Source organism: Seriola aureovittata, chromosome 17, assembly GCF_021018895.1.
Source record: "Seriola aureovittata isolate HTS-2021-v1 ecotype China chromosome 17, ASM2101889v1, whole genome shotgun sequence".
Taxonomy (NCBI): domain Eukaryota; kingdom Metazoa; phylum Chordata; class Actinopteri; order Carangiformes; family Carangidae; genus Seriola; species Seriola aureovittata.
The window spans coordinates 8,407,374-8,419,827 of record NC_079380.1 but is presented as its reverse complement, the minus strand read 5'-3'; the positions used below and the strand labels follow the sequence as shown (position 1 = coordinate 8,419,827).

General features: G+C 40.7%; 2 protein-coding genes across 2 annotated transcripts; both read right to left on the bottom strand.

Moving 5' to 3' along the window:
• Positions 1–1,032: 1,032 nt before the first annotated feature.
• Positions 1,033–4,099, bottom strand: eif3g (eukaryotic translation initiation factor 3, subunit G). Its single transcript, XM_056400593.1, has 10 exons — positions 3,988–4,099; positions 3,852–3,898; positions 3,074–3,162; positions 2,616–2,675; positions 2,408–2,512; positions 2,064–2,259; positions 1,825–1,935; positions 1,590–1,726; positions 1,221–1,327; positions 1,033–1,140 (listed from the first exon to the last, which is right to left on the bottom strand). The coding sequence occupies exons 1-10, from the start codon at positions 4,008–4,010 to the stop codon at positions 1,125–1,127; spliced, it is 891 nt and encodes a 296-aa protein (XP_056256568.1). The 5' UTR covers positions 4,011–4,099; the 3' UTR covers positions 1,033–1,124.
• Positions 4,100–4,668: 569 nt separating this feature from the next.
• On the bottom strand, positions 4,669–11,660 carry LOC130184716 (suppressor of SWI4 1 homolog). Its single transcript, XM_056400756.1, has 13 exons — positions 11,450–11,660; positions 10,959–11,129; positions 10,619–10,720; positions 10,464–10,514; positions 10,098–10,268; positions 9,810–9,886; positions 9,367–9,474; positions 9,103–9,226; positions 8,935–9,013; positions 8,615–8,744; positions 8,363–8,520; positions 7,859–8,261; positions 4,669–5,771 (listed from the first exon to the last, which is right to left on the bottom strand). The coding sequence occupies exons 1-13, from the start codon at positions 11,462–11,464 to the stop codon at positions 4,862–4,864; spliced, it is 2,499 nt and encodes an 832-aa protein (XP_056256731.1). The 5' UTR covers positions 11,465–11,660; the 3' UTR covers positions 4,669–4,861.
• Positions 11,661–12,454: the final 794 nt, after the last annotated feature.

The window sequence follows — 12,454 nt, the reverse complement described above, 5'->3', positions numbered from 1 at the left end:
TTTAACTTATGAATTTAATTATAATGAAACTAGGCAGTCAAGGAAGTGCTCACACTAGTGTATCAGAATGCAGCTAAATACTTGTAGCATCTCACTAACCACTTTTTGTGGGACAACTGCAAATTTATAGGTAACCCAAATTGGACTTTGTATACTGTGAAACCTTAAGATCTGCCAACTAAGTCGTTCAATCTCTACCATGGCAGCTTAAATGGCTCCTATATTGTACCACTGCTTCATGTCTTCTGAATTAATGTAAATCCATATATCTTATCACTTCAGTTTGAATGTTGAGAAAAATCTACCAATGAATAGTGATAAATCAGGTTAAATTATTTATGCACTGGGGTTCAGAAAAAGTGCAAACTAGCACCTCAAAGTAGTTTGATCAGAATTAAATGCTCCTCTTGCATTTGTCTGAGGGGTGATGTTTGTAGCCTGAGGTGGGAGATGAGCTATATGGCTCTGTTACATGTGTGCAGATTACGCAGAGTTTGAACATTAAAAAAAGGAGTATTTCTTTTTCTGGAACTTGCAAGTCACTGCCCTTCCAGAAGGAGGTGGGTGTTATTTTATCCGCTACATTTGAATTCAGCAGCCCACTACTTCACCCTCCCCTATTGTTGCCACCATGTCCTCATGGACTTCCTTGGGTGATAAGCCCTTGAGACCGAGGTGGCGGATGACTGCACGAAGGCCGATAGTGTCCATTCTCAGATAGTGCCGACTTGCACTTTTCATTTACCCGGAACAGGAATACCACAAAAGTTACTGACTTCAAACTTTCTTCATAATCACTCATAGTTGGACTACATATGTAACAAGAGCAGTATAACTCATCTACCTAAAGCTACTAACTTATCAATCAGCCATTGTATGTAGCGCTCTGCTTCTGATCAGAAAGGAGTTTATACGTCTAGCTTTAAGGCATTGACTAACTTCAATAGATATTAAGAACTGAAGTTTAAGTCGGAGTAAAAGTTGTGTGAAAGTATGAAATCGCTGCCAACTACAGGGAAAATAACAAGGAAATTTTGATAACAATTATTCTCTTTATTAGGTAACAGCCATATTCTACCACAACAATAAAATCTGGCATCTTGGAATATATTCTGATGGATCCCTCAGTTGTTTGACGGTCTGCAAAGAGTTAAATAAGGTTAGCAGCAAGAAAAAATAACATGCTTCTACACTTACTTGACAAAAATGAATAAACTTACTTGGCCCATTCAACATTGAGAATAAGATGATCATATCCGAATCCTGACACTCCTGCAATAGCTCTGGCTGCATCCTCCCGACGATGGAAGCTGATAAAGGCAAAGCCCTGGAGGAAAACAAAGTGAGTAGTTGATGGATGAGACAGCTGGACCCATGATGTGTTGTGTCAATGTCAATTGTAAGGAAAAAAAAAAGCTACAGTCAATATATTTTCTAGTTACACTTCTGTAGGAATAGCAAATGATGCTGAAACACCTGCTTTAATAATTCATCTCTTCTTGGCTTCTTTCTTTCCTTTTTGAGTTGTTTTTTTTATGCCTTTAACATTGAATGTGTATCTCTTTTATATTGTGAAGATGTGCACTGACCTTTGACTGCCCGGTGTTCTTGTCCTTGGCCAGATAGATCCTTGAGATGGAGCCAAATGGTCTGAAGAGCTCCTGCAAGTCTGTCTCACGGGTGTCCTCGGACAGGTTGGTCACACGGATGGTGGCATTGTCATCAGCTGTCAGGTGATATACAGTTGTTCATACATTCTGCTGTACAATGATTCAAGAACAGAGTGGATGCGTACAGCCAGCAGGTAACACAACATACACCCACCTCTGCGGTTAGGCTGCATGGACTCCCCTCTTCGCGTGCCTCCATCCCTCAGGCTCGGAGGCACATACTTCCCAGTCTTGCTCTGCGCAGGCTGTGCAGGCTCTGGCTCCGCTGGTTAAAGAGAGAAAAAGCAAGTGACATTCGTCATGACAACTTAAAGAACAACAAGCTGCCAAGCATAACAGCAGACCACAGACACAAATCAGAAATTAATAATGTGAATGGTGAGCTGACGGTACCAGAGCCAGCAGGCTTGTCCTTGTCGCCGGTTGAAAGCCCAAGCTGCTCAGCCAGCTCCTTCTGCATGGGGCCCAGGGTGTCTTTGTAGGGACAGCGGGTGGTCCAATGGTCTCCTTTGCAAATACGGCAAGACACAATCTTCTGTCCTTTCAATTTATTCATGGGATCCTCATCCTGGTCTTGGGCATTCAAGTCCTGCAAGAGGTAAGATAAGGCACTCAGTCACAAGGTAAACCCAGTAAATTACAGACAAATACCACAGTTAAAGACATAATGTGGACTGACAGCCTACACATCACTGAACAGCAACAAAAAGAATTGTGGAAGCTCACTGGATCCTTACCTCTTTGCTGGAAATGAAAGTCATGAAGACATCATCACTGACTGTGGTGGTGGCAACATTAGGGCCTGGTGCATCAAACTCAGAGTTACCAAATTTCTTCCAGTTCTGAAATGAGGAAAAAATAAAATACATGACACTCATCTTTATCCAGAGTTTTGTTCTTTTTTAAGTAAATGCAACTTCAACTACATTCAGCTTAAAAGCAGACCTTTCTCCTGGCCACAGCTTTTGAGGCTTTTCGTGTCTCGATCTTGAAAGTCCGCACAATCTAGAAGATAAAAAGGCAGTAAATGCATAGTTAAGTTTTAATTCACAGAAGCAAAGTGTTTTGCTTAATTTAGGCACTTACAAACCACTGCGGCACCATGTAACATGCAGAAATGCCATGACCCATACAATCTCTCCTATTTTGAACTTAACCACAAAAGTCTAAATTTTCTGAAGATATATATTGGAGTGTAAATCAACAAAGAAAAAAAGTATGATGTTTAATGGAGGTTTAGTCCTGGAAGATCAGAACACCTCTCTACCATAACGTTGGTCTCATTGCACAGGTATATGCTCCCTAACATTTAAGATGCACCCATGAAATGCAGCCAAATACAAACAAGCAGTGTTTATAGATGTAAACAGATGCAACAAATGCCTTAATAAAAGTCAAACTACCTTGAACTTCTTTCCATCGTCATCTATTTTATATTCCGTGACAGTTTTTATATTTCCTTTGATAGTTTCCTTGGGGGACGGTAGTGTGCCTGTTAAGAAGAACATCCAGTTAAGTCAGTCACATAAGACCTAAACAAAGATATCACAAAGGCAGAGACACTGCTATTCCTACCGTCTTCCTCGAGTCTTTTGTTTTGTTGGTCTGCTATACAACAAACATCCACAGAGAATGTTCAACCAAAGATGATAATGGTGACAAAAGACATTTTCCAGTATTAAATTCGAATAGATATAAATTCATTTTGCCATTATTCCCTAAATACTCTAGGCTGGACAGGCTGTGTCTCATCTTTTGAACACATCTCCAACTCTGCAGCCAAGTGACAATGTGTACATGTGTGACGACAGAAGTATTTCAATTTCCGATTACAAACTTAGCTATGCAGCATATAACGTTAAAATCTAACTAACGCCAGTGACATAGATAACGTGTTAGCGCTAGGCTCGCTAATAGGTAGCTGTCTCTACTAACTGACAGCCTACGTCACTATCCAAAGGACGATCACGCATTTCGTCAAGAAATCGTCAATTAATGTCAGTTATTCAAACGTCTTTAAAAGACTGAATGTCATATACATGCCAGGCTATGTATATATTGGCTCAAATTTTACGCCCGGCAACCACGTGGACGTGGAACCCGCCTAGCCGGCCTCCTCCTCCGGGCTCCAGACTACAAGAGATGTGCTAACTCGGCTAACTCGGCTAACTCGCTCTTTACCTTCATCTCCTTCCTCCTCGACCTGGTCTGCCCAGCTGGGCTTGGAGCTGTGGGAGACAGGTTGATATGCAATATTAAATCGATAAAATACTTCCAGTGTGAGCAGATATTATCAAAAGTTTCTGATAACACTCACTCGTCGTATTCGATCGACGGCATCCTTTCGGCTAGCTTAGCTTCAGGACCGCAAAGAGCGGAGCACTACGAGCCCAGCCGAGCCGCCACTACAACCGCTTCCGGGAGTTTAACTTCGCAATAAAAGTACCACGTTTGTTTATCGTGTAGCTTCACAATAAGAGTCCTGCATTCTGTTACTTAGGGTTCAAAGAATATTTCATGGGTGGGGCTGATAGCAATGTGAAAACATAAATAATATATTCGCTTAATATTGAGATTAAAATATCATCAATCGCATAATCAGAGAGTTTCAACGTTGGACACCTGGCAAAGCAGCACCCCAGGTTTAGGTCATATCATTCAGATGTGCATGATTTGATTGATTACAAAGTTAGAACTTTGTACCTAAAGTACAATATCAGCTAGACAAAATCTAATTTTATGACCATAATTGTTTTTAGTTTATACAGGGTTCATTAGAATTAAAGTTGTGTTATATCCATTGCTTTAATTTGTTTGTTTCTGTCAAGTAATTAATAAACAGAAAACCTTGTATTATTCCATCGTGGCAGTACCATAAGGCTGCAACCAACAACAATTTTTTGTTTTTCTAATTAAGTATATAAATATCTACAGGATCAGACAGGAAGTTGATCAAGAAGATGATAATCAAATGCGTTTAAAATTGAACTCAGACACATTATAGCAACAAAGACATTTTTATTAGACGTTATGTTACGTAGTTAATAATACAGAACTTTAACTTTTGACAATATCAAAAACAACTCAAATATTTAGAGCAGAAAGAATTTCTGTGTAGATTAAAATTTTTTCAACGAGCAGTAAGGATGTGCTTGACAGAAAAGGTTTCAGACAGTAGCTCTACTTCATCACTACACCACCGTTTCCCCTGGGCTCTTCCCACAACAAGCTACTCTTATACTGTCAAACAAAGCCATGTAAAGGATTGGGTGGATACACATGTTCAGACTTGCCAGTCCCTTGGACACCTGGTACATGTTGTAGGCCCAACAGACAGAGTTTGTTGGATATTTGATTCTCAGATACAGGTGATAGGTCTGAAAGATATGGTAAGGCACAAAGGAAACAGCATATAACACAAGCACTGATGTGACCAGCAGAGCTACCTTGCGTTTCTCCAGCGTGGTTATACTGACATTTCTCCACACCACCCAAATCACCATACAGTAAGAAGTGAAAGTCACCAGAAAGGGAACAAGACATCCAAACACAGACAGAAACATCTTGTAAGTGAAGTGAGGGTTTTCTTCCTCATCAGAGAAGGACAGACACATAGTGTTATTACCGGGCTTAATGGTGGCAAATTTCAACACAGGGCAGGAAATGACTCCCACGATGATCCAGATGATGACACTGATGATTTTGGCATGGGCAGGCTCTATGTAGGATCGGGTGAAGAAGGGACACACGAGGGCCACACATCGGTTTACACTTATCGCCATGATGAAGAAGATGCTCACATACAGGTTGCAGGTGAAAAGAAACTTCTCGATTTTACATGCAGTGACACCAAAAGTCCAATCTTTCTCCATTTTGTAGTAGACAACAAGCAGAGGCAGGGTCAGGACATACAGCAGGTCACTGACGGCCAGGTTACAAGACAGCACAACACCAGTGTGCCAGTTTCTTCTCTCTCTGACCACCAGTAGCCACAGGGCAAACAGGTTTCCCGCCAAGGCCAAGATGAACTCTATTCCAAACAGTGGGGGCAGCAGGGCTATTTGAAACTTCTCACAGACAGTGAAATTGTTCACCATCTTGCTTTCAGTAGACATTTAGTTATCAAGCTGCTTTCATACAGTTTGTGCTGTGCAGTATCTGTAAATGGAAGTATGTGAGTTCATTGCACTTCATCTAGATCACATCAGTTTGCACACAAGTTTAAGATCGCTTCATATTTGATTTCTATGGTTACTTTTAAACATAGCCTGTACACTTGTATAATGTTAACTTGTTAGAAAATGTTACATCAAAAAACAAACGTAATTTCATAACTAGAAAATGTTACCTCCACTTACCTAATAGCAGATTTTGCAGTGCACTGTCGTGTGAGAGAAAGAAACTTCAAGTGTTCATTTCCGGTGTGTTATCTGTTCAAAAAGCTTGTCAGAGATTGTCACCTATCAATGTGACCTCAGCTGAGATATGCGAGTGAGATGTGAAGCGCACAAACTCCTTAGTTCCCCTTGCCCACTGCAGTAATTTCGCAATTTGAAGAAGCAGAACTCTGATGACACCAATGTCGTGGATTTGCAAAACAAAGTGGGCATAAATAGCCTACACTTTCAGCGGTTATCATAGGCCAGGCTGCTTGAGACATTGTCAAGTGTGTTCATATGTGAAAGGTCGTAGAATACAAAGGTCGGAAACAGCCGCCACTGTAATGGCTTGAGGTTGTACACCAGGCTATATTTAGGCGCATTACTTCCTCAAAAGTAATGCGTATAGAAGTGAATATGCAGAATACTGAAATACAAAAATTGCACACGTTACTACCACACTTTTGACCGTATATTTACTTTGTATGTGTGTGTGTGTGTGTGTGTGTGTGCGCGAAGGCGTGCGAGGATATCTTTATATCGGTGTTTCTGTCTTGGGTTTTCTAACAAACCAGTCTAATCTTTGTAATCTCTTATTTCCATCAATCATGTCAGCTCGCAGCAAAAAAAAAAAAAAAAAAAGTGATTCTTCTGTAAATAACGGAAATATATTTCATGATAATATATTGATATTCACGTAAACACAAATGCTTTGGTTTAATAACAGTACAAGTGATAAAGACTTACATTTTGTGCTTTGTTTGTAGCCTTTAAATCTGGTCAAGCTGCTCAGATCCGCTCCTCTGGATGTTCTTTAGTTGACAAAAGTCAACTAACTTCAATAATTCAATAACATTACCCGTCATTTTATTTTTAACACTATTACCATTGAAATTCTACCCTTTCCTGTACCGTTTTAGTTCTCATCTAATTATTTAATACTGGAACCTGTGTTTTTATTGCTACTTAAAACTTAATCCTTCCGTGAAGACACTGCTGAAGAACAGATAAGGAACATTAGCAAGTTACGATCATACTTACCAGGTTCTTACTTTCCCATGTACATCATCTTGAACAATCGACCATCTATAATGAAGGCACTTGTTGACATCACAATAAAAGACACATTAAAGACAAAGATGTGGGTTTGTTGATAAAAACATGTGTACATTAAAATACAAATGGATAAAGAACCAAATAATAAAAAAGCTGACCTATATGCAGAAATTTTTTAAAATCTGTTTTGATGATGTGGTTTTTGCTGAGGTCCATACCGCACAGGCATGTTCTCTGACATCTGGTTAATGATTCTTTGGCCAGGACATCCCTGTAGCACCACAACGCCTCATCTATGCTATGTTGTGACACATTTTACTTGGCTATATTGTGATTGATATTTCAATTAATTGTTCAATTCTATTTCGTGGTTCTGGTTAATTACAGATAAACTGTCTTACAGAAAGGAAAGTTATAAATGAAAGAACAAAAGACACCCTGAAATTAGCTTCAATCCCATGAATGAACTGGCTCCCTGAAAAAGAATAAAATCATGCATCAAGTTGACAAGAGAATCTTTATAAGAACAATTTATTAAAACAAGTACATTTTCAATATTTAAATCATAGTGTGAAAAATAAAGAACTTTCTTCTGTACTGATTTTCAGCAACAAACAGTCTCAAAAACAACCATCACCGGTGGCTGACGCCTTCACAGGCTGAGGCACTGATGGCAAATGGATGCTTGCTGCCCTTCTGGTGCTTCAGCGCAATAACACATTCAGTGTCCGAGTCCAGAGAGAAGGGCAAGTTCAACCTTTTCCCTTCCTCTGTTTGAATCCTTGCTTCGCTCCAGCACCTTTCTTGAAGCCCGGCTTGCCTTTCTGACCTTTAGATTTGAATGTTTTGTCCTTATTTTTCTTTCCACCAAATGTTTTTTTCCCTTCAAATTTCTTCTTCCCACCAAATTTATTTTCTCTATCGCCAGGTTTCTTGCCTCTGAATGTCTTTCCTCCAGGATTCATTTTCTTTCCAAATGCTTTCTCCCTGTCCCCGGATTTCTTCCATCCTTTTCCCATTTTGTCTCTGTGCTGTCCTCCTGGACCGTTTCTCTTTGGCGATTTAGTATCACTGTCTTTTCTCGACAGCTTCCTCTTCTTGGCAGGTCCGTGAGACTTTTCTGAGCTCCGCCTCTTCTTGGCACTAGGGAACATGTCTGTACAAAAAGAAAAAAAACAAAAAAACAGTCTTGGTCGACAAATACATTCAAAACAAGATCTGTGGGCTAATGTTTTATAGTTCGCTAGTTTTATTCACCTTCGTCTGGTTCCAGTCCTACAGCTTGTCTGTAGTACTCCACCTCATCATCAGATTCAGCGACAACTTCCTGATCGTCCTGCATGCCGGGATCCTCCACCTCACTGTCCTCTTCAGCTTCAGCATGTTTCCGCTTGATGCCCTCCAGGCTGTTTTTCCTGTTGGGGGGGGGGGGGGAGAAATGGTTTACACTTCGACCAAGTGAAACATCTATATGGTGGAGGAGTTCAATCATCTTCAACGCCAGCTTACTTGTGCTCTTCTCGTTTCTCTTTTTTCTGAGCAACATTCCGCGCCTGCTTTTTCCGCCGATCCTCCTTCTCCTTTAACTGAGCCTCCTTCCTGTTCAGGATCTCCTGTATTTCCTCCTCTGTCTTTGAGACTGCAAATGTAGCATACAACAAAACTCCCATTAAAGAGCAGTTTGTGCCAGGTGTAGATAGAGCCAGGTAAGCTCAAGATGTATCAGTAAGCGTTTACTTTTAGAGAGAAATCATAAAAATCATACTCATTTTGTCATCATGTACACCTGAGCAGCAAGTTCAAAGATGACTGAACGCTGAATGACTCACCGAGAGCATGATAAAGGACGTTCCCTTCTCCCATGCCTTCCTGGATCTTCGTCAGCTGCAGAGTCATGCGAGGACCAATCTGAGGAGACCAAGATGCAAACTTCAGCTTCCATCCAAGCAGCATGGAAATATCGTTTTTAAAAGCAACGCTCCCTCTGCAATACTCACCTCGGTCAAACGAACCGCACTCTGTTGGGACGCCATGTTGCCTCTTCCAGAGTAGACCTGCGGCAGCTCGGTGATGTTGTGCTCCCCATCTTGTTCTGCTTCACTTTCTGAGAGGTTCGCCCCTCTGAGAGCGGTTAGAAGAGCACAAAGCGGTTCAGACACAACCCCACATCACACACAGTTCTGCAGATGTTAGCACAGCTACGGACTGGACGTGTGGCGCCCGTCTTCCTCGGGACTATTATACCTTCTCAAGAACCTTACTTCATCAGCAGCTCACTGATGTCCTCAAACTTGCTCATGTTGGGGAACTTCTCCTGCATCAGCTTCTTGACTCCACGGCTCATGCCGACAGGGACGACCTTCAGACTGCTGCAGGTTGGGAACAACATCATTTGGGTCACTTTGACATCTAATCAATAAATTGCAGAAATCTGGTTATCATGTGGAGGCCCATCAGTGCGTTTACTTTGAACATACATCACTGAACAGTCAAGTCGTGATTTGTCATCATCTGAGCCCAACCATCATTACACCCATGTAGAGCGGGGTGATTTGGCCTGAATATCCATTTCTTCAATCTTATAGTCATCTATAGTTTGGTTTAAAAACTAGGAAATACTGCAACAACAATTCTAATACTTGCAAACACTGAGAAAATAATGATACTTTAACATTTCTGACAAAAAAAAAAAAAATGTACTTACTAATGTCGAAATTCTATCTCCTGAGACGCTGGGTTGTAATTCAGCAGCACACACCTCTTGATGTTGTTGAGGCTTACCTGAGAAAATAAAAATCCACATTGATCACTAGAATTTAGACTTAATTTTCAAAATGCTGAATCGTTCGAGCCTTAAAAAGTCAGAAAGCGTTTACTTTTGACAAATCTTCAGGGGAAGTCAGAAGACTATACTTTCATCATGCCAACAAGGCTTTAAACCTCAGGTCTCTCAAATGACAGTGATGCAACAGTTAGGCTGGCAAAAACATACCTTCTGCACATTAATGGAAGGAAACATGTTTTGGAACATGGTGGCCATGAGTTTTATGTGCATGCCATCAGATCCAAAGTTATTGAGGATGAGTAGTGGATGGTGTGTGAACTGCTGCTCGTGCATCCTGTGCTTCTTCAGAGATGAAACCACATCTTTGATGAGCGAGTACTGAGGAAAGAAAAAAGTTAAGAGTCCTTATAAAAGTGAAAAAAGGTAAGAGCTAAAAACGACTTTGGCAGTTTGGGCACATCAGTGCGTTTACTTTGAAAAACATCACTTGACAGTCAAATATTAAAATATCATCATCTGGGCCCATCTGTCTATTGTACTCATGTTTTATTTCTGAGTTCTTTCAGTATTTACCTTGAGGACTCTGAAATGAAGCATGGGACCTTTGGGAAGTCGAGCAAGTCTCTGAAAGAACAAAAAAATGTGTTGTTATATGGGTAAAGGTACAAGCTTGAGGAGGGAAAAAAGTCCTCCAACAACTGTTTCTTTATGCTCTGCTGTGATCTCACCATGTTGATACTGCTGGTGGTCTTGCTGAAGATCATGAAGTGTGTCACTCCCAGTGGTCCTGCAATGGCCACAAAGTCTTTCAGCACATTCTTTTTCTTAACCTGATAGGGGGAAAAAAAAAGGAAAAAACAGTTCAGGCACAGTAAGTGTGAAACAACACGAGGCAAAAACACTTTGATACGAGGACATCTCAGGTGAACCTTAATATTATAGTCGAAACATTAAGCATTTATTGCACAACAATGCCACTCAAGTATACAAATCAATCTTTCTCCGTGAAATACAGCACTGTGACGTCTTCCACGACTTGCGGTTGTGTAAACAGGCGGACAGACGGACCTTCAGAGACTCTGCGGTGTAGGGCTCCATGACTCTCCGCACGTCCAGGATCAGCTGACCCACGTTTTTCCCGATCTGACCCCGATGAAAGACGAAGGAGTGGGGGACAGCTCCGTAGATCTGCTCGGCCACATGGTTGGCTGTTGCTCGGGATTTCTTCTGGTTCTTGGTCTGAAGGCAAGACATCCACATATTAATGAATTATCAATATAAACATTTGCGACATCGGGTTAATTCCTGAGTGAGCTTATTTTGTAAAAAAAAAAAACAAAAAAAAAAAACACAAAAAACCGACATATGCTATACGTTAACTTAGCTAACAAAATAGTCCATTTTAAATGATCGCAACCAGCATTACTAGTGTCATCACATATTTACCACCAAATACAACTTATTAAATGTAAGCTACATTTTCACCTAGGAACAACGATTAAATAGCCTGTTCAGTATTATAAGCTAAGGCTAATCTGTTAGCACAGACCGTTACGTACCTTTGATTTCCCCATGATTCAGCGCGGGTGGACAGAAGGTGAACAAATCAACATTAAATGTTACTACACTATATTATTCTGCAAAGAGAAATAACGTTCATAATGACGGCAAACGTGTGTCTACAACAGCTCAAGTACAGATCCAGCCCGACACCCTGCACATGGTTCTTTCACTGTGTGTCACACTAATATGTCCGTGTTTCTCACATGTCTGGTAGTAGTTCCCAGCTCATCCGGATATACTTTCTTCTTCTTCTTCTTCTTCTTCTTCTTCTTCTTCTTCTTCTTCAATGACGTTTAACGGCAGCTGGCACCCAACTAGTTACATTACTGCCATCTTTCAGAATCTGTGAGCTCCTACAATGTCCGGTCTACTAAATCTTTTCTGACAGTCCTGTTGATGAAGCATCTTTTCCCCTGTTTACTTGAAGCCCACTCCATTATTCCTCATCCGTCCTCCTGTCATCTCCAATCTTTCAGTTTCCTCTATCATACTCTGCCTTTCTGATGTGTATCTATTGCAGTTGGTGAGGAGATGTTCTACAGTTTCTGCTGCCTGATATTTCTCACAGAGAGCGATTAGATCTTTCCCTATCACATGAAGTGTGCTGTGCAGGTTGCTGTGTCCTATTCTTAATCTTGATATTACGACCTCTTCTCTCTCCTTTTAATCAACTTTCCTAATTTCCCTGTCTAAACGGAGGGTCAACAGGAAGGGGATAAACACAAGGCAACAACTTTCCCCGTTGTTTGGCACAGTTACACATTAAAATTTAGTCATACAAACATCATTTAATTTAATTTATTTATGTATTTTACAAATCCCTGCTGTGTGATCAACCATTGTTTAAATTCACAATAGTGGGAGAACCCAAAGTTTCCAATAACACTAAATGCGACATATAACAGTGGATTTTTATGTCATCTATGCCCTGTCAGTCTTAACCCCACTGGTCTGCATTGATACCCCCAGCTGGTTGCATCTCTGCTGTTACTTGTCATCAG

What these genes read in the sequence shown, in the direction of transcription:
- eif3g (XM_056400593.1), bottom strand. Translation starts at nt 4,010, where the DNA reads ATGCCGTCGATCGAATACGACGA. An exon ending in CCGTCGATCGAATACGACGA is followed by an intron (nt 3,899 to 3,987) that starts GTGAGTGTTATC and finishes TGTCTCCCACAG; the next exon opens with CTCCAAGCCCAGCTGGGCAG. An exon ending in CTTTCATTTCCAGCAAAGAG is followed by an intron (nt 2,260 to 2,407) that starts GTAAGGATCCAG and finishes TACCTCTTGCAG; the next exon opens with GACTTGAATGCCCAAGACCA.
- LOC130184716 (XM_056400756.1), bottom strand. An exon ending in ATCAGTGAGCTGCTGATGAA is followed by an intron (nt 9,227 to 9,366) that starts GTAAGGTTCTTG and finishes AACCGCTCTCAG; the next exon opens with AGGGGCGAACCTCTCAGAAA. An exon ending in CAGAGGAAGGGAAAAGGTTG is followed by an intron (nt 5,772 to 7,858) that starts AACTTGCCCTTC and finishes GTCTACTGAAAG; the next exon opens with CAAGATGGTGAACAATTTCA.